The 27,598-nt window shown below is 38.1% G+C and overlaps 1 protein-coding gene across 3 annotated transcripts in view; it reads right to left on the minus strand.

Moving 5' to 3' along the window:
* Positions 1–27,598, minus strand: part of LOC150074973 (uncharacterized) — a 763,849-nt gene that overhangs the window by 456,663 nt on the left and 279,588 nt on the right. For all 3 annotated transcript variants that reach the window (XM_090388939.1, XM_090388938.1, XM_090388937.1), the window contains exon 6: positions 17,261–17,335. In XM_090388939.1, coding sequence (XP_090245065.1) covers positions 17,261–17,335 — 75 coding nt within the window. The remainder of the gene's footprint in view (positions 1–17,260; positions 17,336–27,598) is intronic.

Here is a 27,598-nt window from a genome sequence, read left to right on the forward strand (position 1 = left end):
AGCAGTGCAAGAATCACTTTCACCTCTGCCAGCGGCTAATGTTAGTCTATTAGTCCTTGTCCCCCCCCCCCCCCAAGCTAGAAGTTTTCCAACCAACCTAACATTGCCTCGATAGCATCAGCAAATATTCTTGCACCCTTTCTATTTAAGTGTATCCCATCCCTGTAGAAGTAGTCTCTCCTGTTAAAAAGTACAGGCCAGGCTGAAAAAAATTGAGCCTTGCACAATTTTTCCAGAGGCTCAATTTTTCCAGGGCTGAATTGATCGACAAGACTCTTATCATATATCCCCTCCTATCGTGTCTGGACACAATTGCAGACACTTTCAAATTCAACCCTAATTCACAGCTTTTTTTCATCATTGACCTGTACTTGTTAAATAATTTCGCCAGTCTCCTTCTCTTAATATCATTAGTGCCAACGTGTTCAACAATACCACCTTTTGTGATCTTAAAAGATGATATCTGCTTTACAAGGTCATCAACCTTTGCCCCTGGCAGACATTTTTAATTGAATTGATTTACAAGGCTCTCATCATATACACCCTCTTATCATGTCTGGGCACAACTTATTCCAGTTAACGATAAGCCGGTCAAAATCTCCTTTCCCATAATTTGAATCTATGTTCCCTAATTCTGGAATCATTTATAACAGTGAAAATTTTGCCATGTTCATTTTACTATCCCCTCTGGGAGTCGTATAGCTCTCAATAAGGTCCTTCAATAAGTTGTCTGTTTACTAAGCTATATAGTCCACATATTGAAATTCTTTTCTCGTGCACATGCCCTTATAAAGGTCGTATTGAGTGAGTTTTCTGTCTTGGACTCTTTTGTGAAGCTTCTTTTAGGTGTGGCCTCCATACTTGGACAGAGTACTCTAAGCACGCTTTTCAAAATTGCCTTTCACCCATTATGACATTCTTAGGAAATATGACCTCCCTATCTCCACAAACAAATATTCAATAAATCGATGATAAGACAATATGGGCTTTTCTACCTACATTGCTCAGAGAACTTGAAGAGTCAGGTAGTTTGAAGAGCCAGGTAGATGCCCTCGAAGGAATTAAAATTAGGGGGAGGAGGGCATCAAGCTCTCGGCTGCAAACTGAATGCCAGAGCTCACTCTTGTGCACCAGGCAACACAGCAGTAATCTTCACGGCAGAATGTGCTGGACCCACAGGAGCTAGTAATTGTCGGCAACTCCAATTTTGAAGGAAATAGGAAATATACTGATCAAAAGGGATAGGTGGATTAGGACCAGGGTATGTCTGCCAGGGGCAAGATTTGAAGATGCTGTAGAGCAGATATCATCTTTTTAAGAACTCAAAAGGTGATATCGTTGTAATTGTTTGTTTGTTTGTTTCAGAGTTTTATGGCTCATTAGCATCTAAGGCTATAATAATGCGCCAAGTCAAAAGGATGTAGAATATAAAATTATTTGTATATTATTTTAAAAGAATATACGATATAAAACGTTCATATAACATAAAACGATAAAAATATTCTAGATAGAATTATTTAGATTAATAAGTTGTAAAAACTTAAAAATAGCTGACACGCGTTGTCATTGTCCGATATAAATCTGTCTGAGTGTATAAGGTTCAGACAGATGGCTAAAACATAAACGGCGGTCATTATAAAAAGACAGACATTCAATTAAAATATGACGGACTGTTAAAATGGTGTCACAATTTCTACACATAGGACGATTGTCTGCCCTCAGCAGATAGCAATGTGTCAAGTGACAATGTCTCTATGCAGAGCCGAGATAGAACAACTTCCTCTTTTCGGTTCCCGCGCAGACTAGACTGCCAATGTTCAATTACAGGCTTAATCTCATATAACTTGTTTGTAGTCTGCCCATGCCATGAGTGTTGCCATTGGGATACCAGTTTCTTTCGAATTACTGGCCTGTAGTCTGTATAGGGGACTAACAGGTAAGAGTTAAATAGGTTCGCTGATTTGGCTGCAGTGTCTGCCAAATCGTTTCCTGAGATCCCAATGTGGCCTGGGATCCAGCAGAAATGAACATCAAATTTGAATTCTGCAAGGAAGTGCAGCTTCTGCTGTATCCGGGTCAGGACAGGATGAGGGATGAACCTCATCGATGATCAAGCCTGCAATGAACTCAGAGAATCGGTATATATAATATATTTTTTGTGGTGGGTAGTTTGTATACGATCTAAGGCTAGCTCAACCGTGTGCAGCTCTGCAATGAACACACTGCATTCGTTGGAGATCTGCTCAGATACCGTGGTGTCTGGGAAAACAGCTGCAGATCCGACAGACATTTCTGACCTCGAGCCATCTGTGTAGACGGGCAAGAAGTCAGCATGTTCCGAGCGCTCTGCTAAAAAGAGCTGCAGGTAGACGGTGGATGAAGTACTGTCCTTTCTCCAATTGTTAAGGGAGAAGTTGCAGTTTGGGACACGAGCATGCCAGGGTGGAAAAGGTTGCCCTGGTGATGGGGCAACATTGTCTAATGTGATGTTCAAATCATGGAGTAGCCTTTGGATACGAATACCGAATGGTTGATTGGCAGTCTGGAGAATGTTGTACAGATTTTCCCAACGTGATTCAAAAACAGGTGTCCACGTCGGATGGTCTGGCAGGGATTTCAGTTTCAAAGTATACTGTAGAGACAACTGTTTCCTGCAAAGCGATAACGAGGGCTCATTCGCTTCGACATAGAGGCTATGGACAGGAGAAGTTTGAAATGCTCTAGTAGCAATACGGATCGCCTGATGGTGGATGGAATCCAGCCATCGGAGTACACTGAGTCTAGAGGATGCGTATACCTGGCATCCGTAATCTAACTTAGATCGTACGAGTGCACGATAGAGGCGCAAAAGGGTACATCGGTCAGCAGCCCAAGAATGTGAGGAGATTGCACGTAGGATATTCAAACCTCTCGTGCACTTCGCACGTAGTTTACAGATGTGTTCTAGAAAGGTCAGCTTTTTATCGAATATAAGCCCCAAAAATCTAGTCTCGGGTACTACTGGAATAGCATTTTGTCCAAGACTCAGTTCAGGGTCAGGGTGAAGATTGCGCTTTCTGCAAAAATGCATGCAAACAGTCTTTTGTGGAGAGAGAACCTGAACCCGTTATTCGTTGCCCATGAGTTCAAATGGTCAATGGCACGTTGCAGTTGCCTCTCAATTACCCTCATGTTGCAGGAATGACAGAATATGCTAAAATCATCAACATAGAGGGCACAGTTTACAGTTGGAGGAAGTTGTTCCTGTGATGGAATTCACTTTAATGGCAAAAAGCGTGACAATTAAAACGGATCCTTGAGGTACCACTTCCTCTTGGCTAAAAGAGCGAGAGAGAGTAGATCCTACACGGACTTGGAAAGAACGGTGACATAAAAAGTTTTTAATAAAATTGGGAAGATTACCTCTAAGGCCAATGCTGTAGAGGTCTTTTAAAATTCCAAATCTCCAAGTTGTGTCATACGCTTTTTCCATATCGAAGAACACTGACACCAGGTGTTCTCGTTTTAAAAAGGCATCTCGAATGGAAGTTTCGAGCCTGATTAAATGGTCCAAAGTTGACCTATTCCTGTGGAAGCCACACTGAAATCTGGAGAGGAACCCATTAGCCTCCAAATACCATATAAGGCAGGCATTGACCATTCTCTCCAGAATTTTGCACAGACAGCTAGTCAGAGCAATAGGACGGTAGTTCGTTGGGATTTTAGGATCCTTTCCTGGCTTAGGAAAGGCAAGCACGATTGCCTTATGCCAGGAATCCGGAAACTGCTCTTCTTGAAATATTCTGTTATATAGAAAAAGCAGTTGGTCCATGGATTTTGCAGACAGATGTTTGATCATATCATAATGGATAAGATCTGGTCCAGCAGCACTTGCCTTTGTAAGAGTTAGAGCTGTTTCTAACTCTTCCGTGGTAAAGGGCCCGTTATAGGGATGAGACCTTTTAGATTTAAAGTTAATTGGCTGCTTTTCAAATTTATCTTTCCAGACCAGAAATTCTGGGGAGTATGATGTTGACGAGATGGAAGAAAAGGTCTCCCCAAGTACATTGGCTATTGCAGTTGGGTCTGCAATAACGCATCCATTATACTCCAGGACCGATGAAGGGTGCGATGCATATTTACCCTTCATTTTCCGGATTTTGTCCCAGATATCTTTACTGCTGGTTGACTGGTAATGGTGGATGTAAAGCGGACCCACAATTCATTTTGGCTCTGACGACGAATATATCGCGCGTTAGCGCGTGCACGTTTGAAGGCTAAGAGATTGGCTGTGGTAGGATATCGTTGGAATATCCCCCAAGCTTTATTTTGTGCCTTTTTTTGCTGCTGTGCATTCAGTATTCCACCAAGGTTTTGGAAATGGCGGAAACCGGGTAGATGATTTCGGAATTGTAGCTGCATGGACAATGCTTCCTGTGATGTACGCCACTGCGTCATTGATAGGCTCCCGACTGACTGTACTGATGTTAAAGTCTACCAGGTGTTGAAAGGTGTTCCAGTCAGCCTGATCAATCTTCCATCGTGGTAACCTAAAAGGTGAGAATGGCATCCCTTTAAGTTGGCTGGTTATCACGGGGAAGTGATCACTTCCATAAAGATTCTCCTCTACCGCCCAATTGATTGAAGGAAGGAGAGAGGGGGAGCATATAGAGAGGTCGATAGCAGAGAATGTACAGGTAGGCATGTGGAAAAAGGTGTTAGTTCCCACATTTAGAAGGGATAGGTCATTGTCATTGAGCATATGCTCTATGACACGTCCCCTTCCATTAACATTTGCACTACCCCACAGGGTGTTATGTCCATTGAAATCGCCCAAGAGTAAGACAGGAGTAGGCAGCTGCACAATGAGATCATCAAGGTCTCTCTGGGAGATATCAGCCCCAGGTGGTAAATAAACTGAGCAGACTGTTATTAAGAAACCTACCGTAAGGCAAACTGCTACCTCTTCGATGTTGGTGGTGAGCAGAATAGTTTGATATGGGGTATGGTTGCCCAGAATTATAGCAACACCCCCATGAGCAGGTCCATCCCCAGTTCTGTCCTTTCAAATGATAATAGTGTTACGAAGAGAAGGGTTTTCATTTGCCTTCAGGTATGTCTCTTGTAAGCAAAAGCAAAAGCAGACTGGCTCATGCTTTTGCAAAAGGGCCTTGATGTCATCATTGTTTTGCCGGAATCCACGACAGTTCCACTGTAGGAATTTAGCCATTATTTTGGCTTGGTGGGTCCATCAGGCAGCTTCCGAGGTGCTGAGGGCTTACCTTTTTCAGTTTTGGCTTTATCCTTCCTGGGGAAGTACGGACGCTGACCAGTGTCCATTTCCTCCTCAGCAAAGAGCTCCAAAACTGAATCTTCGGGTACCTCCTTCTGCTCGACATCCAGGTTTTCTTGGGTACCAGGGGGTACTTCACCTTTCTTATTCTTTTCTTTTCACCTTTCTTAACAATTGCTTTTGTTACTTGTTGAGCATTAGGAGGTACCGATATAGGAGTATCAGCTGATTGGTCTTTCTGTGCAGGTTTTTGAGGACAAGAGATAAGGTGCGATGGGAGTGAATGATTCTTTGGGAGGAATGGTCGTCCGTCCAAGTTCCGATGGAACATCTCCCTGCTACCTTCTGGGCGTAGGTAGGTTTGTTGATATTCAGGGGTTTCACAGATTTCCTTGCCTCCTGGTATGATATATTTAGCTCTGCCTTCAGCCGTTGAATTTCTTTTTCTTCTTTCCACCTCTGGCATGCTCGTGCATAGGCTGGGTGTTCTCCCTCACAGTTAATGCAGGTGGGTTTTGCGGCTGAACATGCTGTTGTTTCGTGGTCCTTTGCACCACATCGAGCGCATGCAAGGACTCCACAGCAGGCCATTTGAGAATGTCCATACTTCTGGCATTTAAAACACCGTAAAGGGTTCGGAACATATGGACACAATGAACAGTTGATGTAGCCAGCTTTAATCTCATCAGGAAGTTTGGGCGAGTTAAAAGTCAGGATAATGCTCCTGGTTTTAACAAGTTTCCCATCCCTACGTGCATTAATTTTCTTAACGGCAATAACTCCCTGTGGTTTCAATTCTGAGCAGATTTGCTCCTCGGTTACGTTGAGAAGGTCCCATTCCGAAATGACACCTCTCGATGAATTGAGTGTTCTATGTGGTGTCACTGTTATGGGTACTCATCCGATTGATGTTGCACGGAGTAGCTACTCAGACTGCCTGTCAGTTTTAGTTTCAATTAAAAAGTCTCCAGAACGGAGCCTCTTAACTGATTTGGGTGACCCTGCTAACCCATCTAACCCTTTCTGTATAAAGAAGGGTGACATTTTGCCAATCGGTTTTTCAGTGGTAGAGTGTATAATTCGCTGCCTCTTTGTAGCAATAATGCTACCTGCCTCTCCGTCTGTACTTTCAGATAGGGACCGGGTTGGGGTCCCTGAAGAAGTAAATTTATCAGGATTCATGGAGTTTTTAAATGGTTCAGTGCCTGGGCTCCCAACCCACCACGGAGCCCAAAGGGATGCCCACTACCCGGCATGCAATAAATGCGCTCGGAAGTGGAACACCAGGGCTACCCAAACACCATACCTGCACCGCTGCTAGCCTGAATCCTGTCCCACGGACCATGAGGGTAGGGGCATAGCATTGATACGGTTGACCCTCGCAGGCGAGCCTACTAGCCGATTGATCCTAGCCGGGCCTTCCAGGACCTCCCGTCTTGTCGAAGCAGGGGCCAAGTTGGTGTATCGAAGCTGGGCCCCTCAACCACCAGGATCCCCCTTTCTGAATTTCCATGGATCGCAGCACAAGGCAAACACGCCGGATTCCATTGATGTAAGCCTGGAACCTGGGCTGTGGGCGTTGGATCCCACTGATGCTAGTCTGGAAGTCCAGCAGCGTCACTAGGAGGTCCCCTCACCACGTACAGGTGCCCACGTCGAGGGGTGATATCGTTGTAAATGTTGGTACTAATGACATTAAGTGTAGGAGATCTGCGGATTTACTTAAAAAGTAAAAGTCAAAGTTGAAAAAAATTAGGGAGTTAGGATTATATTTGGAAGTGTCTGCAATCTGGCCCTGGCAAAATAGGAGGGAATACATGAGGAGAGCCTTGTCAATCAGTTCAGCCCTGGAGAGATTGTGAAAGGCTCGTGGGGTAGAATTTTTCCCAGCATCATCTTTGCCTGTTAACAGGAGAGATTCTTCAACAGGGATGGGATACACTTAAATAGAAAGGGTACAAGAATATTTGCTGATGCTATCGCGGCAAAGTTAGGTGGGTCAGCAAAATGCCAGCTTGCAGAGGTGGAAATGATTCTTGCACTGCTTCTATTGGAAGGAGCAGAAAGCAAGTTCTTGGGGATTTCAGCAACTGCAGGAGTTATATATCTGCTTGCATGTACCAATGCTAGCAGTAAAATAAATAGATTTGATGAATTTGAAGAGCTGGTCAAGACATCAAAGGCAGATATTGTTGGGATATCAGAGGCGTGTCATACAGATATAAGAAATGTAGAATTGGAATTTGGGGAGTACAATGTATAGAGAAAGGATAGACAGGATAGGATGGTTTATGCTGTTAGTTAACAAACAAAAAAAAAATCTAAGGAAGTGCATCCAGTTCAAATAGATGGACAGAGTAATGTTGAGTCAATGGTGTGACATAAGCAGTGGGAAAGCAAAAATGAAGGTATGAGTTTGTTATAGGCCTAATGAATCTGATGAGTACAATGAAAAATTAGACAGAGAAATAGTTGGCCAGTAAATCAGTGTCTTATAATGGGAGATTTTAAGTTGCAAGATATTGACAGGAATGTATGGGTTGGTCACTCGCACACAGCAAGGCTTGTGAGAATTTATTGGATGATTATTTTCTACAGCAGCACGATAGAGGGGCAACCAGAGGGAGTAATACTCTTGATCTGATTATCAACTGTGATTATTCATGCATTAGGAATTTACAGATAAAGGAGCCACTAAGTGGCAGTGATCACAGTGCAGTGATATGAGATTTACTTAAAGATGTAACTACCGTCAGGGTTAAAGGGAAGGGTTTTGCTTTCATAAAGGTGACTACAGTGTTTTAAGAGATTTTTTAAATTCAACACAGTGGGACCAACAGATAATTTTACCAACAGCAAATTCTAAATGGAAAGCATTCAAGGAAGTAAACTTCGAAGCTACTAGGCATTTTGTTCTGACTAAGAAATACTGTTCTAGGTTTAGCCCCAAATGGATGTCAGATGAACTAATAAGACTTGTGGCAGAGAAGCAAAATCAATGGGATTAACATAAATTGACAGGCAACACAGAAGCCTAGGGAAGATATAAGCTAGTCTGTAAACAAGTCAAAAAGAGGTTAGGCAAGCAAAGGCAGATTATGAGAAATCTTTGGCAAAGGATGCAACACAAATAGCAAAGACTTCTTTACTAATATAAACTCTAAAAGGCAAGGGATGAATCAGATTAGTCCACTTTACATCAATGGTTTGACTGTAGATGATCATTCTCAGATAGCTGCCATACTAAATGCGTATTTTGCATCTACATTCACACCTCAGGAGTTATTCAAGGAGGAGAAGGCCAGATGTGACAGAAAAGTGGAGGAGAAATTGTTGAAGTTAAACATAAGAAAGGCACCTGACGTGGATGAGATCTATCCAGTTATATTAAAGGAGGCAGCAAAGGAAGTCCCCATGCTGGAGATGTGAAAATGTATCTCCAATTCACAAGGGGGAAGATCAAAGGGTGACAAGAGTAATTACAGACATGTTACTTTGACTTCTGTTCCAAGGAAAATAATGGAGTTACTGGTTAGAGAAGACTGCAGTAATAATTCAGACACATCATGGGTTTGTTAAGGGGAAGTCTGGTCTAACCAATTTGATTGAATACTATGATGTAGTCACAAAGGAACTGGATGATAAAATAATTTTGATATCATATATTTGGAATTCAGGAGAGCTTTTGATATTTTTGCAAATGGAAGACTACTATACAAATTGGATCAGCAGTATGGCATTAAGTTCAAGTTGCTACAATGGATATAAGGATGATTGAGTGGGAGAAGACAGAGAGTGGAGAGAGTGGTAATCAATGGTCACTGCTCTTCGTGGACTAATCTTATTGGTGGTATCCCCCAGGGTTCAGTGTTCGGCTCATTGTTGTTTTGTATATTTATCAATGATATCGATGAAGGTACATCAAACTTTTTTTCCCTTTTTTATGTCAAAGTTTCAAGATGATACAACGGTTGGCAGAGTAGTTAACAGAATTGACAATGTGTTGCTGCAACAGGATCTGGAAAAGTTGAGCAGATGAGCTGAGAGGTGGCAACTGAAGTTTAAACTGATAAATGCCAGGTACGGCATATGGATTGCAGTAACCCCAGAAAAATGTACTGAGTGGTGTTACACTCAGAGTAGTGGAGAATGAAAGAGACCTGTAGGTAATTATGCAGTCAGATACAAAGTTTTCTGAGCAGCGCAGATGATCTGCAAGGTTAGCTCATGGTGTCTTGTCAATGATATACAGGAATTGTTCTAGCAAGGAAAAGGAAGTGAAAACAGTTAAAATTAAAAACATAGTGTTCTCAGAATCGATGCTTGGGATACCCCACTTTTGATGTTAAAAAAGAGGAACCATTAATAACAACCATCTACCCATACACCCTGCAACCGCACTGTGAACCAAGTTAGACACCAATAATTCTAATGAATTCAGCTTATACAGTAAGGTCTTGTGAAAAACTCAATCAGATGCTCTAATGACTAACTCTGTCACAATAGCTATCCAGATTAGTTAAAAACATAAAACATGATTTTCGCTTAAAATAGTGTTGTCACCCCTTCACAATTCTATCTAAATGTCCCCCTACTGTAACCTTTATCATTTTCCCCAAAATTTTATAACACTGAAGTCAGACTGATTAGTCTATAGTTACCGACTTCACTCTTAGATTCACCTTTATATATTGCCAACCCACAGAGTTTTCTCCAACCCAGAGGAATCACTCCCAAGTTAGATGTTCCCATCAAAATTAACCTTAATGGTTCAATGCACTGTCTCTCGCTGCCTCTTTCAGAATTAATGGATAAGTGCCATCAACTGTAGGATGCCTTACTTGCCTTCATGCTTCAAAGTTTTTCTGATAAATCCATAATTTCAGTATCGCTAATTTTATAGTTTTCAGGTTCACTCACGCAGGCTCTGTTTCTGTCTCTGTCTCTCTCTCTCTCTCTCTCTCTCTCTCTCTCTCTCTCTCTCTCTCTCTCCCTCCCTCCCCTCACTATGTACAATCATTCGTCTTCACAATCCGTGCAAAGTAACTTTTCGGTTCATCAAAAACGTTAGCTGTATTAATCAAGACTAAACCATATCCATTAAGCAAGGTTCTGATCTGATTCATTTTCTTCAACTTTTATAATTACATATAGAAAAAATTTCTTCTCTATGATCTTAACTCCCTAAGACTGATTTTTAATACTCATTCTTGCCAACACAACCTTTCCAGCAGTACTATTAAAGAAAAATTTATAGCTGTTACATATCTCAGGACTTTTGATCACTCAGTAGCTTACAAGAATGCAAAGTGTGATGACTTGCGAGATTTCTTTTCTTCTTTTCCTTGGTTGGATTACTGTTTCAAACCTTCTGACGTCAACATTTGCTCGGAACGTGTCAGTGAAATTAAACTTCTAGGATTGGCAGCCTTTATTCCACATTCCACTTTAAAATCTCGTTCTTTATTTACACCTTGGTTTTCTAATAAATGTTCTAAGGCTATTCAAGAGAAGAACATTGCATATCGTAATTGGCTTCTTTCAAATTCATCAGTTTCATTTTCTGCCGACCCTGAAAATCGCAACAATTGTAAAGCACTTATTAATCGTTCCAAACTAGATTTTGAACAGGCTAAGAGTAGAAAACTTGCTTCTTGCCATAATGGTAGCCGAACATTCTGATCTCTTGCCAATTTGGCCACAACTTTTACCCATCTCGGCACCCACCTCTGTCAAAACCAGATGGTTCTGTTGTCACTTCAGCCAAGGATAAAGCTGATCTGCTAGCATCCCATTTTTCTTCCAACTCATGTATTAATGATCTTGGTAAAACACCTCCCACCATTCCCAATATGCTCCATTCCATACCTCCTGTGGTATTCCATCAAAACAATGTCAGAAGGAATTTGATGAATGTTGATGCTAAGAAAGCTCCAGGTCCTGATGGTATTTCTCCACTTGTTCTCAGAGTCTGTGTTCCTGAACTTACTCCTCTTCTTTGACACCTTTTCTCACTTTCTTATTCCAAAGGTGTTTTCCCTTCCACTTGAAAATTTGCTCATATCCAGCCAGTTCCTAAAAAGAGTGTCAAATCCCTCCATAGCAATTACTTCAACTCTTTCTAAAGTAATGCAGAAATCAATTAACCGCCAACTCTTAATCTACCAAGATACATTCCATCAGATGAAAGATCGCCAGTAAAGATTCCGTCAGTGTCTATCCACTGGTGATATTCTAGCTTATGTTACCCATTCATGGAGAAATTCAATGGAAATGGAAGTTTGGTTAAACACAAGCAGTTGCTATTACCATCTCAATGGATTTCGATAATTTTGGCCTAAAGGTCTTCTAAATAAGCTTCCAAACCAAAAAACAGTTGGTTTGCCAACTGTTTTTTGTAATTGGTTATCTAGTTTTTTCTCTGATCGCTCACTGAATGTAATGGTAGATGGCTCTCTGTCTTTTAACTTCTTCACTAATACTGGTGTTCCCCAAGGTTCAGTTCATTCCCCCCCCCCCAACACACACACACTTTTCCTCTTGTATCTTAATGACCTTCTTCCATTGAACAGAAATCGTATCCATCGTTTTGATGATGATAACACATTGCATTCCATTTTCCAGTTTGAGAAAACTAGTCCTGCTCAATCAACTTCAACAATATCCGCTAACAATTTTTTTTATGCCGATCTCCAGGTATTTCTCCAGTGGGGCAAAGACAACTTAGTTTATTTCGATCCTTCTAAAATTCAATCATGTCTTATATCGCGCCAAAAGGATTCTTCTGCTCATACGCTTGTCTTTGGTGACACTCCAAATTCTAGGCAAGTTGATATATCTCTTTTGGGGATTACCTGACTTCTAATCTCTCCCTCTTGGCACAAGCACATTACAAATATTGCTTCCTCTGCATCTAAAAATATTGTTTTTTTCTTTCGCTCTATATGTTACTTTTATACCAAACAGCTGTTCGCTCTATACAAATCGCAAATCTGCCATACTATTGAATATTGTTCCCACATCTGGCGCAGTGCCCCCAAAACCTGTGCAGCCACCAGAGAACATCCACTTACTGTCCAACTTAAAACTCAAAGAACCAACTTTTCATCTTCCTCGTTTATTCATTAAACTGCCGTTTGCTGGAACAACCTTCCTTCATACGTATTTCCTGAAAATTAGTCTACAGAAGTTCAAGTTGAATGTCAACAAATATCTTCTTTCGTCTTCTCAACCTCCAACCTATGCACAGTACTAAGTATTATACGTTCTAATATCTCTGCTGTTTGGGGTATTCACAAAAAAATAAAAAAATAAATAATATGACAATGTCTAAATCTCTAAAATAAGTGTGAATGAATTTTGGGTCACCTAGTCGACATTAGCAATTGCACATGATGCAAGAAAGCAAGCTTATATAGTATCAGCAAAAAACACACACACACACACACGCCCTTCTCATTTCACTGGACCACTCGCTTTTAATGATTGTCTAGTTCTGCCTTGAATCTGTTTAATCTATCAACTTCCACAACAACAGATGGAAGTTTGTTCCAGCAATCAACCACCCGCTGGCTAAAGGGAAACTTCCGCACATTTATCCCACAACTGTCTTTCCTCAATTTCAATTTATGCCCTCTCAGACGATTATTCTGAGTAAGAAGAAGAATCCCATCAGCAATGGGCATCCTCAAACCATTCAAGGCTTTACACACCTTAATCAGATCACCTCGCAGGTGCCTACTCTCCAGACACCGTATTTGCAAAACATAAGCCTTTCTTCATAAGAGCAACCCTTTGTTACATTCACTAATCTTGTTGCCCTTCTCTGCACTTATTCCAACAGCTCTACATCGTTCTTAAAATGAGGCCTCCAAACCTGTATACAGTACTCAAGGTGTGGCCTGACCATTGCCTTATACAAGGCGATAATGACCTTCTTATCCCTGCTAGAAAAATACCTGTATATCACTAACAAGACACCATGAGTTATATTCTTACAGACTGTCTGCACTGCTCAGAAAACTTCATGTAATGGTAGATGGCTCTGCCTGCACAATTACCCCAGTTCCTTTTTCCCTCTCTACCACTGTCAGTGTAGTACCACACAGCGGTTTCGATACTCTGGGGTTACTGTTTCGCATAGGCAGTACTTTCCATTTGTCAAATGTTAAACTTCAGTTGCCACCTCTCAGCCCATCAGCTGAACTTTTCTAGATCCTGTTGCAGCAGCGTATTGTCATTAGTGTCATTAATAACCCTGACGACCTTCATATCGTGCGCAAACTTGGACATTAAGCCTGGATATTAATAAAAACAGAAAACAACATTGGACCCAACACTGACCCCTGGGGGACTCCACTAATAACATTAGTCCATGAAGAACAGTGTCCATTGATTACCACTCTGTCTTCTCCCACTCAACCATCCCTTTATCCAAAGCAGCAATTTGCCTCCAATGCCACACTGCTCCAATTTGTGCAGTAGTCTTCCATGTGCAACAGTATCAAAAGCCTTTCTCAGATCCAAATATATGATATTAAAATTATTCTTTGCCTCCAGTTCCTTTGTGTCTACGTCATAGTATCCGATCAAATTGGTTAGAAAAGACTTCCCATTAACAAACCCATGCTGTGTTCGAGATATAACTGAAGTCTTGTCTAGATGATTCTGCAATGCTTCTTTAACCAGTGCCTCCATTAATTTCTCTGGACCAGATGTTAAACTAACAGGTGCGTAATTACCTGTGTCTCCCTTTGATCCTCCTTTGTGGATTGTTAGTCACATTTTAACATCTCCAGTCCATAGGTACCTTCACTGAGTCAAAGGAAGCTCACATAATTATGGCTAAGTGTTTGCTTACTTCCTTTGCTGCCTCGTTTAGTATAACTGGATAGATTCCATCCACCCCAGGTGTCTTTCTTCTGGTTATCTTCAACAATTTCTCCTCCACTTTACTCTCAGTTATTACAAGATTATCTAGCTTAATGCCAGAATTAATATAGCTCTGGCATTCCCCTCCCTGATTAACTCTTCATGTGTGAATGTAGATGAAAAATATTCATTTAGTTTGTTAGCTACCCGCACAGGATCATCAACAGTTTAACCATCAATATCAAGTGGACTAATCTGATTGATCCCCTTCCTTTTAGAATTGACATGAGTAAAGAACTCTTTGCTGTTTTTCTTTGCATCCTTTGCTTGCCTAATCTCCTTTGTGACTTGGTTACAGACCAGCTTATATCTATCATAGGCTTCTGTGTCTCCCAGGTGGTAGATGACTTTCATCATCCGGTGAAATACCACCGCTTTGCTTATTGGAGGCTTGAAGTGGTGAAACCCATGTTTAGTCTCTAGAGCAAAGTTTCCGGCATCCCCCCCCCATACTTCTCCTAAAACCCATGCACGGTACTAAGTACTATATGTTTTGATACCTTTTGTGTTTAGGGTTTTCATAAAAAAAAAAAAAAAAAAAAAAAACCTGTTAATTCATGTATCCCATACATTTTTTTTCTCTGTCACATTGTCCAATTAGTTCATCTGACATCCATTTAGGCCTAAAGCTTGAACAAACTTTCTTATTTGGTATGAAAAGCCTAGTAGCTTCCAAGATTATTTTATTTCTTTGAATGCTTCCCATTTTGAATTTGCTGTTGGTAACATCATCAGTTGGTCCCACCACATAGAAGTTAAATACTGTCTCAGACCACTGTAGTCACCTCTACGAAAGCCAAACCCTTCCCCTTACCCCTGATAGTAGTTACCTCTTTGAGTAAGTCCCACTTCAGCACACTGTGATCACTGCCACCTAGTGGTTCCTTTATTTGCATTTCTTAATGCATGAAGAATCACTACTGATAATCAGATCAAGAATATTACTCCCTCTAGTTCCCTCGCACACATGCTGCTAGAAAACAATCATCCCATAAATCCACAAAAGCATTGCTAATGTGTGAGTGACCAACTCACAAATTCCAGTCAATCTCTGGGAAATTAAAATTCCTCATTATAAGACACTCTGATTTACTGGCCAACTCTATTTCTCCGCACAATTTCGCATTATACCCATAAGATTTATTAGGCCTATAATGAATTCTGTTTAATCTTAACATACACCTACTCTCATTTTTCCTTTCCCAGTGCTTATGTCTCACCAAACAGATTCAACATTGCATTGTCCACCAACATTAATTGGCATGCACTTCATTAGATTTTGTGTGTTTCTTAACTAACAGCTTAACCCGTCCGCCCTTCCTGTCCTGTCTATCCTTTCTTGTACACAATGTACTCCCAAAATTCCATGTTTGCACTGCTTCCTCACCTCTCAAACTCTTTGTAACACCACATCTCTGATATCCCAACAATATCTGCCTTTGTTGTGTTGACTAGCATTTCAAGTTAATCAAATTTATTAACTATACTCCTAGCATTGGTGTACATGCAAGTATACATGCACATGTTTCTCGCTAATCCTTGTTCAGTGTGTATTATGCGCTTGTCATGGAAGGTTTCGTTGTTTGCTTTTAATTTATATGCTTATAAATTGAATAAATTTATGAATTTATAAATTGGTTTGCTTACAAAAATGATAAATCTACCGTTTTGCAGTGTAAAACAGACTTTTTCGAGTGTGATAACGGAAGAAAGTGACTTTATTGTGGACAAGTTCTTTCTAACCCGTACAAAAATATGGCTACGAATAACAAGGGAAATGTGAAAAGATCAAACAGGGTGATGACATTAGCGAATAAAATTTAAGTTATTAGACAAAATTTCTAATGATGAAAGTGTCTCTTCAGTGGCAAAACATTATAAAATCAATGGGTCAACGGTGCGATCAATCAAACAATTGGAAGAAAAAATCTGCTGTAGTGTCCGTGAAAACACGCTAATTGCTTCAAAATTTGCTCTGTAACTCGTGATGTTAAATTAGAAAAAATGGAAAAGGCTTTAAATCTGTGGATAGAAGACCGAACTCAAAATAAAATTCCATTAAGTTCACTCATCATTCGTGAAAGGGCAAAATTCCTTTATCAACACTTTAGCGAAACTGGTGATAGCACTGGCGTGATAAGTTTTTTAGCTAGCAAAGGCGCTGGTTTGAAATATTTGTTTGAAATTTCTAATAAATATTACATTTAATATTAAATTGTTTCTTATTTTCATTTCGATGCCATATGCTTGCATTTCACTATGTACTGTCTATGTACATAGTCATATTATGAAGGTAATACGACTATGTATATTACCTATGTATACTATGTATAATACAGCATTTAAGCATGCTCAATGCTGATGGGATTCTTCCTCTAGCTCAGAAAAATCACCTGAGAGGGCATAAATTCAAATTGAGGAAAGACAGATGTAGGATAGACGTGCGGAAATTTGCCTTTAGCCAGCGGGTGGTTGGTTGGTGGAACAGACTGCCATCCCTTGTGGTGGAGGTTGATAGCCTAAATAAGTTTAAGGCTCAGCTGGACAGGTATTTTGAACGAACAGAGGGGTGAAGTGGAAGTGGGTTTTTTTTTTTTTTTTTTGGCTGATGCTGCATAAGCTTGCTTTCTTGCATCAAATGCCTCTACTAATGCTAATGCTAATACATACATATACAAAATTTTAGACTAGTTTTTCTTATATATTTCATACTTTGGAACGGAACCCCTTTATTACTATGGGAGCCATAACTCAGTATTCGCAGAATTTCTCAGGAACGTAACCCCTGCGAATAGCGGGGGTTTACTGTATATGCAACTGTCCTAACTACAAATGGTCTTAAGTCAGAAGGTCGTAAGTTGGGCAGTATCTGTACAGTCACTGCAGGCACAAAAAATCGGAAAAATAATTATATTTCTGTTAGTTGGCCACATGTGGGTATAACCAAAGTGACAGGTACATTCAATGTACTTGGAAAAACATTATGTTTAAATTCAAATAATGAAGTCTTTCATTTAAAAAATGAAACAAGAATAACTAATGATAAAATTTTCTTACTGAAGCTTGCTTTTTTTTCAATTCTTCTAAAAGTTTAACCACATCGGGGTCAGCAACATCAAAGCATGTTTGTCCCTAAGAAAAAAAATCAAATATCAAATGATTCACCTGTGAACAATCTCGCTTAATTTTTTAAGAGTATATTTACATCATTACAAAAATAAAAGAATAGCCTTATTTACTTTAACTTATGAGTGGTAGTGCTGTGATTATAAGAAACACAATACTGCTTTGGGACTGACAAGTTGCTAATCTTTTCTTTTTTTAATTTCTCAAAAAATAAAAATATATATATGTGTGTGTGTTTTTTTCAATGCTGCTTATTAATTGGCAGTGGTGGCAAAAATTTTATAACACAAGTGGTGGGGATGGCACCTGACTGGTACTTTCCCCTTTTTTATTTCTCAAAAACACTTTTGCATGTCTTGGTACTGATCATGGGACTATACCAAAAATATAAGGTTTTCTTAAAAGATTGGAATAGTTATAATTAAAAGGCAATGATTTTATTTTTATCGCTTGATATTTTCAAAAAAAATCAGAAAAAATATTAATTCTTCTGAAAATAAAAAAATAAAAACACCACTAATAAAAATAAATAATAATAATAAATAGATGAAATAAGCCAAAATATAAATGTCAGTCTATTATTTTGATCTATTTTTCAGTTGAAATGACTATTAAGTGTGCAAAGCTTTAAAAGTGTGCATGTGCATAAATTTTTACATATTATAAGTAAAATTACTTCTAAAAAATTATTTAAAATATATGCACATATTAGATAACATTCCAAACTAAACTTTTCAAATTTTTAGATTATTTTATTTCAAATTTGGCATGCTTCACAGTGCATGAAATGTGATACCTACTTATCTTTCATACCTACTTTTCTTCTCACACAGTAGTTTCCATCTTGAATGATTATTGTGTTAAATTCCCAAATCTTCTATGAGAGAGGCAAGCCTCTGATGAGAAGGGAGAAAGGGCAAGAACAAGTCCAATGGAAAGGGCAGGAGCAGAGCTGCATGACACAAAAAAGGTTAGACAGGTGAAGGCAGATTACGAGAAATCTTTGGCAAAGGACACAAAGAAAAACAGCAAAGAGTTCTTTACTTATGTAAACTCTAGAAGGAAGGGGATGAATCAGATTGGTCCACTTAACTTAGATGGTTCAACTATTGATGATCCTGCTCAAGTAGCTGATAAACTGATTGAGCATTCTGCATTAACATTCACATGAGGAGTTATTCAAGGAAGGGAATGCCAGAGGTTTATCAAACTCTAACAGAGAGATAAGTGATTTTGTAATAATTGAAAGCAAAGTGTAGGAGAAATTGTTGAAGTTAAACATAAAAAAGGCACCTGGGGCAGATGGAATCTATCCAGTTATAATGAAGGAGCTGAGCTGGATGGGTCTATCTAGTTATATTAATGGAGGCAGCAAAGAAAGTAAGCAAACCCCTAGCCATAATTATGAGAGCACTGTTGGATTCAGGGGAGGTCCCAATGGACTGGAGATGTGTAAATGTAACCCAAAGTCACAAAGCAGGGGAGGATCAAAGTGTGATAGAAGTAATTACAGACCGGTTACATTAACTTCTGTTTCAGGGGAAAGCAATGGAGTCACTGGTTAAAGAAGCAATGCAGGATTGTTTACACAAGGCTGCAGTTACAGTTCAGACATAGGATGGGTTTGTTAAGGTGAAATCTTGCCTGACCGATTTGTTTGGATTCTACGATGTGTATACAAAGGAACTAGATGCAAAAAAATAATTTTGATATCATACACTTGGATGTCAGAAAAGCTTTTGATACTGTAGCTCAAAAAAATTGCTGTACAAATTCGATTAATATGGTATGGCAAGTTGCTGCTAGGGATAAAATGATGGTTGAGTTGGAGAATATGGAGAGTGGTAATTAATGGACACTGCTCTTCGTGAACTAATTTTATCCCCAGGGTTCGGTGTTGGGACCAATGTTCTTTTCTATATTTATCAACAACATTAATGAAGGTATAACATGGTAAATATCCAGGTTTGCAGATGATAAAAATGTTGGCAGGGTTTTTAATGACAATAACTACGGTACGCTGCTGCAATAGGATCTAGAAAAGTTGAGCAGATGGGCTGAGAGAGGACAACTGAAGTTTAACATTGACAAATGCAAAGTACAGTAATACCCCCCGTATCCATGGGGGATACATTCCAAGACCTACCATGGATAGCTGAAACCGCAGATATAAGCGAACACCTGCTGACCACATGTATAACATGATTTTCTTGTACATACATGTGTATAATAAAGTTTAATTGATGAATTAAACACACAGCAGAGTCATGTGATAAGACATTACCAACATTAAATACAGTAATAATAAAGTACAGCAGGCTCATGATTTACCGAGATTGGATTAACTGGGACACTTCAAGACTCCAATTTAAAAAAAAAAAAAAAAAAAAAAACCCAGAAATCATAAAATTCAAGTAATAACTAGAATAGGTATAAAGAGATATTTTGCAAGTCGTAAATAAGCAACAGGAACTGGCATTATAAGCAGTGTTGCCAACTCTTAATAATATTTCCCGCTAGCCGCATACTCAAAATCTGCTATTTTTAGCACTGACCCGCCAAATTTTTTAAATTTTCATTTGTTTGTACTTTGTAGTGAATAAAAACAAACAAACAAATAGTACATATAAATAGTTATTTATTTTTCTGTTTTTAATATAAAATCAATATCTAAAAATCTAAATTAATTTCGAAATTCAATACCGCCTCATCATATGCTTCTTGTGTACCTATTTTGCGAAGCACTTCTTCAGGTAAAACATAATTTTTACACTTTTCAACTCTTTTGAGCCCGTATCGTACTGATAAGATTGCATTAACCATGCCAACACTCATTCTGTTGCGTGTTTTGTTTTTTACTAGATTTAAGTTGCTGAATATTCTTTCCACATCTGCATTGGATAATGGCAAAATTAAAATACCCAATGCAAATTCGCTAATTTCTTTAAATGGATTTTCACCGCTTGCATATCGATATTTCGAAACTTCTAACCAAAACTTCATTGTATTGTTGAAGTTTTCCCATTTAACGAGAGTAATGTTTATATACTGTTGCTCAATTTTTTCAATTTCTACTTTAGACAATTTTAAGTTTTTGTAATAAATTTAACAGAAAATTTTGCTTTAATATATTGTTAACTGGATTAATGATATTTTTTCTAATTCTTTTATGTTGTCTAGAAGGCGTTGTTTTAATTGTTGATACAAACTAATCAAGAAATTACGGCATCTCTCTCTTATTGCCATTTCATCTGTTGTTGTGATAAGTTTATTCATTATTAACTCATTTATTTTTCTTTCAAATTGGTATGGCTTAGGGTCTAAATAATTATTAATGTCCTCTTCTATCCTTTCAATATGTGTATTTGGTAAAAACATTTTATTGGCAATCATCGACATTAGCGTGTTTAAATCATGTAGTAATAATGTAGGATCGGCAGTATTTGATTCAAAAGATTTGTTTACTCTTTGTACTTCAGATAAGATAGGTTTTAAAAATAAAAGATACGCTAAATTACTTTCATCTTTAAACATTGAATAAAGAAGTTCTGCAGTATAACATTTGTCAGTCAAACGAGTTATTTCAAAATGGGCTTTTAATTCAATATACTGTTCTAAAATTCTTGTTATAGCAACTTCAATGGATAACCACCTTGTTTGACACGAATGAACTATCTTTTTCGGATCTGCACCATCGTTTATGGCACTGTATAAATATTTGAATTGATTTTGTCGGCTGGTGGATTTACTAAACCAATTATAAGTTTCAGCTATCATGAATTCTAGACTTCTAGGGAATGTTTCGCGGGTTGCATGAGATACTGCTAATTGCAAAGAATGACATACGCATTTAATTAATATCAAGTTCGGTACATCGGACTTCAAATGTGTATAAACGCTGTTATTAACTCCAATCATAACGCTAGCATTATCTGTCCCAATGCCCACAAGATTATTTAAAGTAAGTTTAAAATTTCCCAGCGTTATTTTAATTGAATTTGAAATATTTTCAGCGTTACACTTATCTAATTCTACAAGAGCTAAGAATGTAGAAACTCTTTTATCGAATTGCTCATCATAATACACAATTGCAATACCTAATAGTTTTGTTACACTAATATCGTTTGATTCATCTAGTAACAAACTATAGTTTGAAAAGCCATTGAGCACTGACTTCAATAAATCTTTCTGAAAGTGGGGGTGTAGGATATATTTTATAATGCCGCTGCATTTTGTTCGATGAATTTTTAAAGTTTTGGCTGTTTGATCTTGGAATGCATTCTTACATAATTCACCAAGGTGGTCTATTGCCAGTATTGACGAGTGAGCACAAACAAACAAACTTAACTTTGCTTCAGCTTCCGCTGTTTGTAAATTCTTTGTGGGAAAATTTAATTTAGATTGGTTGCCTGATCTATTAGGTGAAAATGGTTCTGCTGACTTAATAGGTTTGAAAATTTTTAAATGACTTTTAATGTCTGAAATTTTAGCAGTAAAATCAGACTTGCAATATTTACATCTTGCTCGAGTTGGATGTCCTGGAATCTCTACTAACCAGTCTTTGAATTGTGGAAAAGCTAACCATTCTTTCCGAAAATTTTGGGTATATTTCGTTTTGTTTTTGTCCGCCATCCCGTAAGGTAAGGTTTATGGCCAGTCCGCCTCTATCGATAGAGAAAAAAATATGAAATCGTGAAACGCTTTGAGCGAAATGAAAGACCATGTGATATTGCACGTGCTACTGACCTAAATGAGGCAACGCCGAGAATTACAAAGAATGCGGAGAAAATAAAAACAACTTTGATAGCAGGAACAACTAAAAGTGTAATTAAAATCCATTAGATTAAGACACAAAGAATTGGAAGAGATGGAACGGCTGTCATCTGTTTGGAACAAGTTTGCTTACGATAGAAGCAAAAGCATTAGCAGTATTTTATTACGACCTTTACGTAATAAAAAAATACGTAATAATCGTAATAAAATACGTAAGTATTTTATTACGATTATTTATTGTGTTTGGTAATGTTTTGGTTACAAATGTGTGTTCAATCTTGGGTGGTCGGCACCTAACCCAATTTTTCCCATAGGGCCTGTTGTTTATATTGCACGAGGGTTTCTAGGAATACAACTATCGTGCTATACGAGGACTGACTATACTAAGATATTATTACACTGTGGTTATTAGAAATAATTATTACTTATTACTCTTATTACTTATTGCTCTGTGGTTATTAGAAACGTTGAAAGAGATGTCGGTAATTCGGATCGCATTTCTTGGAAACAAATACGACGAAGAAAAATTATCCAATGCCATTCCTTCGCAGTTTCAAAAAAAGGCGTCATTAGAATTTTTTCCACATTTTTAGATTTGATCCAACAATTTAAAGCTATGACCCAATGATCAGGTCGTTTGACCGCGAGCGTAACTACGTAAAATTGTTGGGGTTCTCCTCAGGGAAATCCAGAATAATATAAAACCGATTCTCCGCTTTATAAAAAAAAAAAAAACTATGAAATATGATATCCCTACTATTTCAATTATGAATTATTTTTATTATTAATTAAATAATCAATTGAACAATTAATTTAATATTTCTTAAATGAATATTTCTTAATTTAAATGTTACATTGCCAAATTACATAAAATTGTAATTTGGATTGCCAAATTATATAAAATGCTAAACATTTATACTCTTCCCGCTAAAAAATCCGCTATCCGCTATTTCATATTTTTTCCCGCTAAACCTGAAGCAATTCCGCTAAATCTAGCGGGAAAACCGCTAAAATGGCAACACTGATTATAAGTCGTCATTGGGAGATTAGTGTATACCTATTACCTTACAACCCCGCTGTCTTCATACCTACCACTCAAAACAAAAAAAAAAAAAAAGAGACCAAATGTTTAGTTTGAATTAGTGCGATGCGTCAATTGTTGAGTTCCGTCACACTGCAAAAGGCAAATTTTGTTTCATTATTTGTTAGTGATGTCATAGATTTTTTTTTTTTAGAAATTACAAAAATGATGGGCAAACGCAAGAGTTATGCTTTCAAATTAAACAAAAAATTTAAAATTATTCAAAATTTTGAACTATGCATCCATTAAATCTCTAAAGAATGACAATGACAGCATGTCAGATTTATTAAATTTCCATCTATCTGAATGTCAGATTAAATTTCCATTTATATCTGAATGCCATCTATCAAGCATGTCAGATTTATTAAATTTCCATCCATTAATTTTCCATCTATCTGAGCGTATAAGGCTCAGATAGATGGAAATCTGTCTGAGCCTTAAATGCTCAGATGGGATAATGATTATTATTAAAATATGTAGATTTAAAATATGACAGACTATTAAAACAGTGTCACAATTTCTACATGTAGGATGATTGTCTGCCCTCAGCAAACAGCAATGTGTAAAGTGACAATGTCCTATGTAGAGCCGAGATAAAAAAAATTCATCGTTTTGGCTCCTGTGCAGACTAGACTGCCAGTATTAAGCTTAATCTCATATAACTTATTTGCAGTCTGATTGTGCCATGAGTGTTGCCATTGGGATACCAGTTTATTTTGTATTAATTGCCTGTAGTCTGTATAGGGGACTAACAAGCATGAGTTAAGAAGGGTCACTGATTTGGTTGCAGTGTCTGCTACATCATTTCATAAGGTCTCAGTGTAGTCAACGATCCAGCAAAAACGAACTTCAAATTCAGATTGCTAAAGCTTGAGTAATACATTCAGGTCTCGAGGCCTCATTTTAGGAAGGATGTAGAGCTACTGAAATGAGTACAGAGAAGATCAATGAGATTAGTGAAGGGAATAAAGAGGTGCTATCATCAAGAAAGGCTTAAGTTCTTCAAATTGCAGTATCTTGAAACTAGGTACTTGCGAGGTATCTGATTGAGGTGTAGAAGGCTTTGAATGGTTTGAGCAAGCTCAATTCTTCCTCTTGCTCCGATTACACACTCGAGGGGCATAAATTCAAATGGAGGAAAGGCAGTTGCAGAATAGATGTATAGAAATTTGTTTTTAGACAGCGAATGGTTGATTGCTGGAACAAACTGCCATCAGACACAAAGACATTGTGAAATTGATAGCTTAAATAGATTCGAGGAAGAACTGGACAAAGGTTTGGAGAAAATGGATAGGTAAATTTTTTTTTTTTTTTTAGCTGAAGCTGTATAAGTTTGCTTTCTTGCATCATATGCTACTACTAATGCTAATGCTCTGTGAAAGAAATAATACATTTTTCAAAAACAATTCCTGTGTGATCTGAGAGGTTTACTTATCTTTTGGGAATGAAAAGGCACTTAATCTTAAGCACTAAATAAACTGATAATTTAAAACCTTGCAACAAAGCCAATTCCCAAAGTATTATCCGTGCAAAAGAAAAATATGTTACAGCACCTGGGAGGTGCTGGCATTTAATTATGCCATGAAAACTGAAAGAAAAAATTCAGAACTACTGCAATAAAAGTTTGATTATACTTAGGTAGAATACTGTGTTTACTTTCCCATTTTTTACTTGTCAATCAAAATCCAAAAGAGAGTTACATTAACATCATCATCATCACCCATTTTCAATCCACTGCAGGATGAAGGCCTCTCAAGCAACTTTCCAGTTCCTTCTGTTTTGAGCACTAGCCATCCATTTACTACCCACAAACTTATGAATTTCATCTATCAATCTCCGCCTTTGTCTTCCAGGTTTTCTTCTAGCTCCTCTTGGATACCATTCTGTTATTTTCTTAGTCCATCTGTCATCATGTCTTCGAGCTATGTGTCCTGCCCAAGACCATTTTAGTTCTTTAGTTTTGATAAGAATGTCCTTTACTTGAGTTTGCTGCCTAATCCATGTGTTTCTCTTCTTATCTAACAGTCTTATTCCCAATATGATTCGTTCAATTCTTCGCTGTGTAGTTCTCAGCTTCTCTTCTATTCTTTTGGTGAGTGCCCAAGTTTCACTTCCATAAGTCATGGTGGGGAGTATACATTGGTTCATTATTTTACGTTTCAGACAAACTGGGATATTGCTCTTCAGTATGTGACTATATTTCCTGAATGCTATCCATCCAAAATTTATTCTTCTCTTGAATTCCATCCATTTATCATTATTACAGCTAATAACTTGTCCCAGATAAGTATATGACTCCACCTTTTCAATTACTGCTCCTTCAATCATTATTTCCCTTTCTATGGCATACTTGTTCATCATTACTTTTGTTTTAGCCATATTCATCTTTAGTCCAAAATCCTTACTAGCTGTACATAACTGATTAAGATTTTCCTCTAATTCGTTGGGATTGTGGCTTATGACCACAGTCATATGCAAATCGTAAATGGTTTAGGTACTCTCCGTTCACATTGACTCCTTTCTGCGACCAGTCTAATCTTCTGAAAGCTTCCTCAAGGGCAGCAGTAAACAGCTTCGGGGATATTGTGTCTCCTTGTCGAACTCCTTTCTCAATTTTAAATTTGCTACTGTCTTTGTCTAGTCTAATAAAGGAGGCAGCACTCTCATATATTTTCTTCAAAATCATAATATATGGGGTATCAATGCCTTGTCTTTCTAGTGCCTGAAACATTGCGTTATGTTGTATGGAGTCAAATGCCTTTTCATAATCCACAAATGCCAGGCATAATGGTGTTTTATATTCATTTGCTTTCTCCATTAGCTGTGCTATTACGTGAAGGTGATCCATAGTTGAGAATCCTGTCCTAAAGCCAGCTTACTCTTTCGGTTGATTCTCATCAAGTATTCTTTCTAATCTGTTAGTAATGACCCTTGTGAACAACTTGTAGATGTGAGATAACAAGCTAATTGGTCTATAATTTCCAATTTCTGATTTATCTCCTTTCTTATGGAGCAAAACTATGATTGCATTATTCCACTGCTTAGGCGTCACACCTTTTCTAATGCACTTTGTGAAGAGCCTTGCCAGTTGTTGTGTTATGTCTCTTCCTCCCAATTTTAACAACTCTACAGTAACTTCATCTTCCCCCGGGGCTTTCTGATTCTTATTTTCTTCAATGCATGTTCTACTTCATCAGGAAGAATATCGGGTATGTCGTATGTGTTGCTACTTTGCAATCCATCTTCCCCACTGCTGGCATCATTCCCCTGCTCCTTGTATAATTCTCTATAGTAGTCTTCTGCTATTTGAATTATGCCTTCTCTGCTGTTTATAAGTACACCATCACTATTCTTCAGTTTCAGTATCATTTGTCTTTCTGCTCATGGCTTCTGATTTAAATCCTTTGTTTTCCCTTAATGCTTGTTCTACTTTTCTTGTGTTAAATCTTCTTATGTCCTCTCTGAGTCTCTTTCTAATGGCTTTGCATAACTCAGTATACTCAATTTTCTCCCTGTCAGTGTTTTTCTTGCTTTTCATTTGTCGTCTTCGGTTCATCTTGACAAGTGTTTCTTGATTAATTTTTTCTTCTTTGGATTTCTTTTTCCCTATAGGTTTTTTGGGCTTTATCACTTTCAAAAAGTTGTAATATTCCTCATCGATATCTTGGTCCTGAGCAGTCTGCAGAAGCTCAAACTTGTTCTTAAGTTCCAGTACATACTGCTTTTTCTCCTCTTATGTTATCTCAAAGACTGTATTATTTACTCAAGTGAGTTTTTTTCCATTCCTTTCCTACATCTATATCAAGTATACATCTTACCATTCTGTGATCACTTCCAACATTTACCTTATTTAGGACGGTAACATCATTCATAATATATCTTCTGGTAGTGAGAATGAAGTCGATTTCATTAGTAGTTAATCCATTTGGACTCTTCCATGTTCACTTTCTATTCACCGTTTTCTTGAAAAAAGTGTTCATTACTGACAGTCCTTGAGATTCTGCAAATTTCACAAGTCTTTCACCTCTTTCATTTCTTTCACCAATTCCAAAATTATCTATAGTTCCCCTTTCTGCGCTGTTACAACCACAAAATCTTTACTTAAGGTTACACACTAAAGGTTACAACCACAAAATCTTTACTTAAGGTACTCTTTACTGATGAGAGTAGATTCAGTCTCAGCAGTGCTTCTGGATGTCAGCTAATCTGGTGAGAGGTTGGCAGACAGTACCATCCTGCAAACATCACTGAAATGGATCGATATGGCGGTCGAGGTGTTCTTGGCTGGGGAGGCATTACCTTGGATGGACGTACACAACTCCAACTGGAAGGCAGTACTGTAACCGGTGCACACTATTTTACTGAGGTAATCCTTCCCCATGTGCATCTGTTTCGAGGTGCAATTGCACCCTATT

The sequence above is a fragment of the Mastigoproctus giganteus genome, chromosome 14 (assembly GCF_048544385.1).
Source record: "Mastigoproctus giganteus isolate SK-2022 chromosome 14, ASM4854438v1, whole genome shotgun sequence".
In the NCBI taxonomy this organism is placed as follows: Eukaryota; Metazoa; Arthropoda; class Arachnida; order Uropygi; family Thelyphonidae; genus Mastigoproctus; species Mastigoproctus giganteus.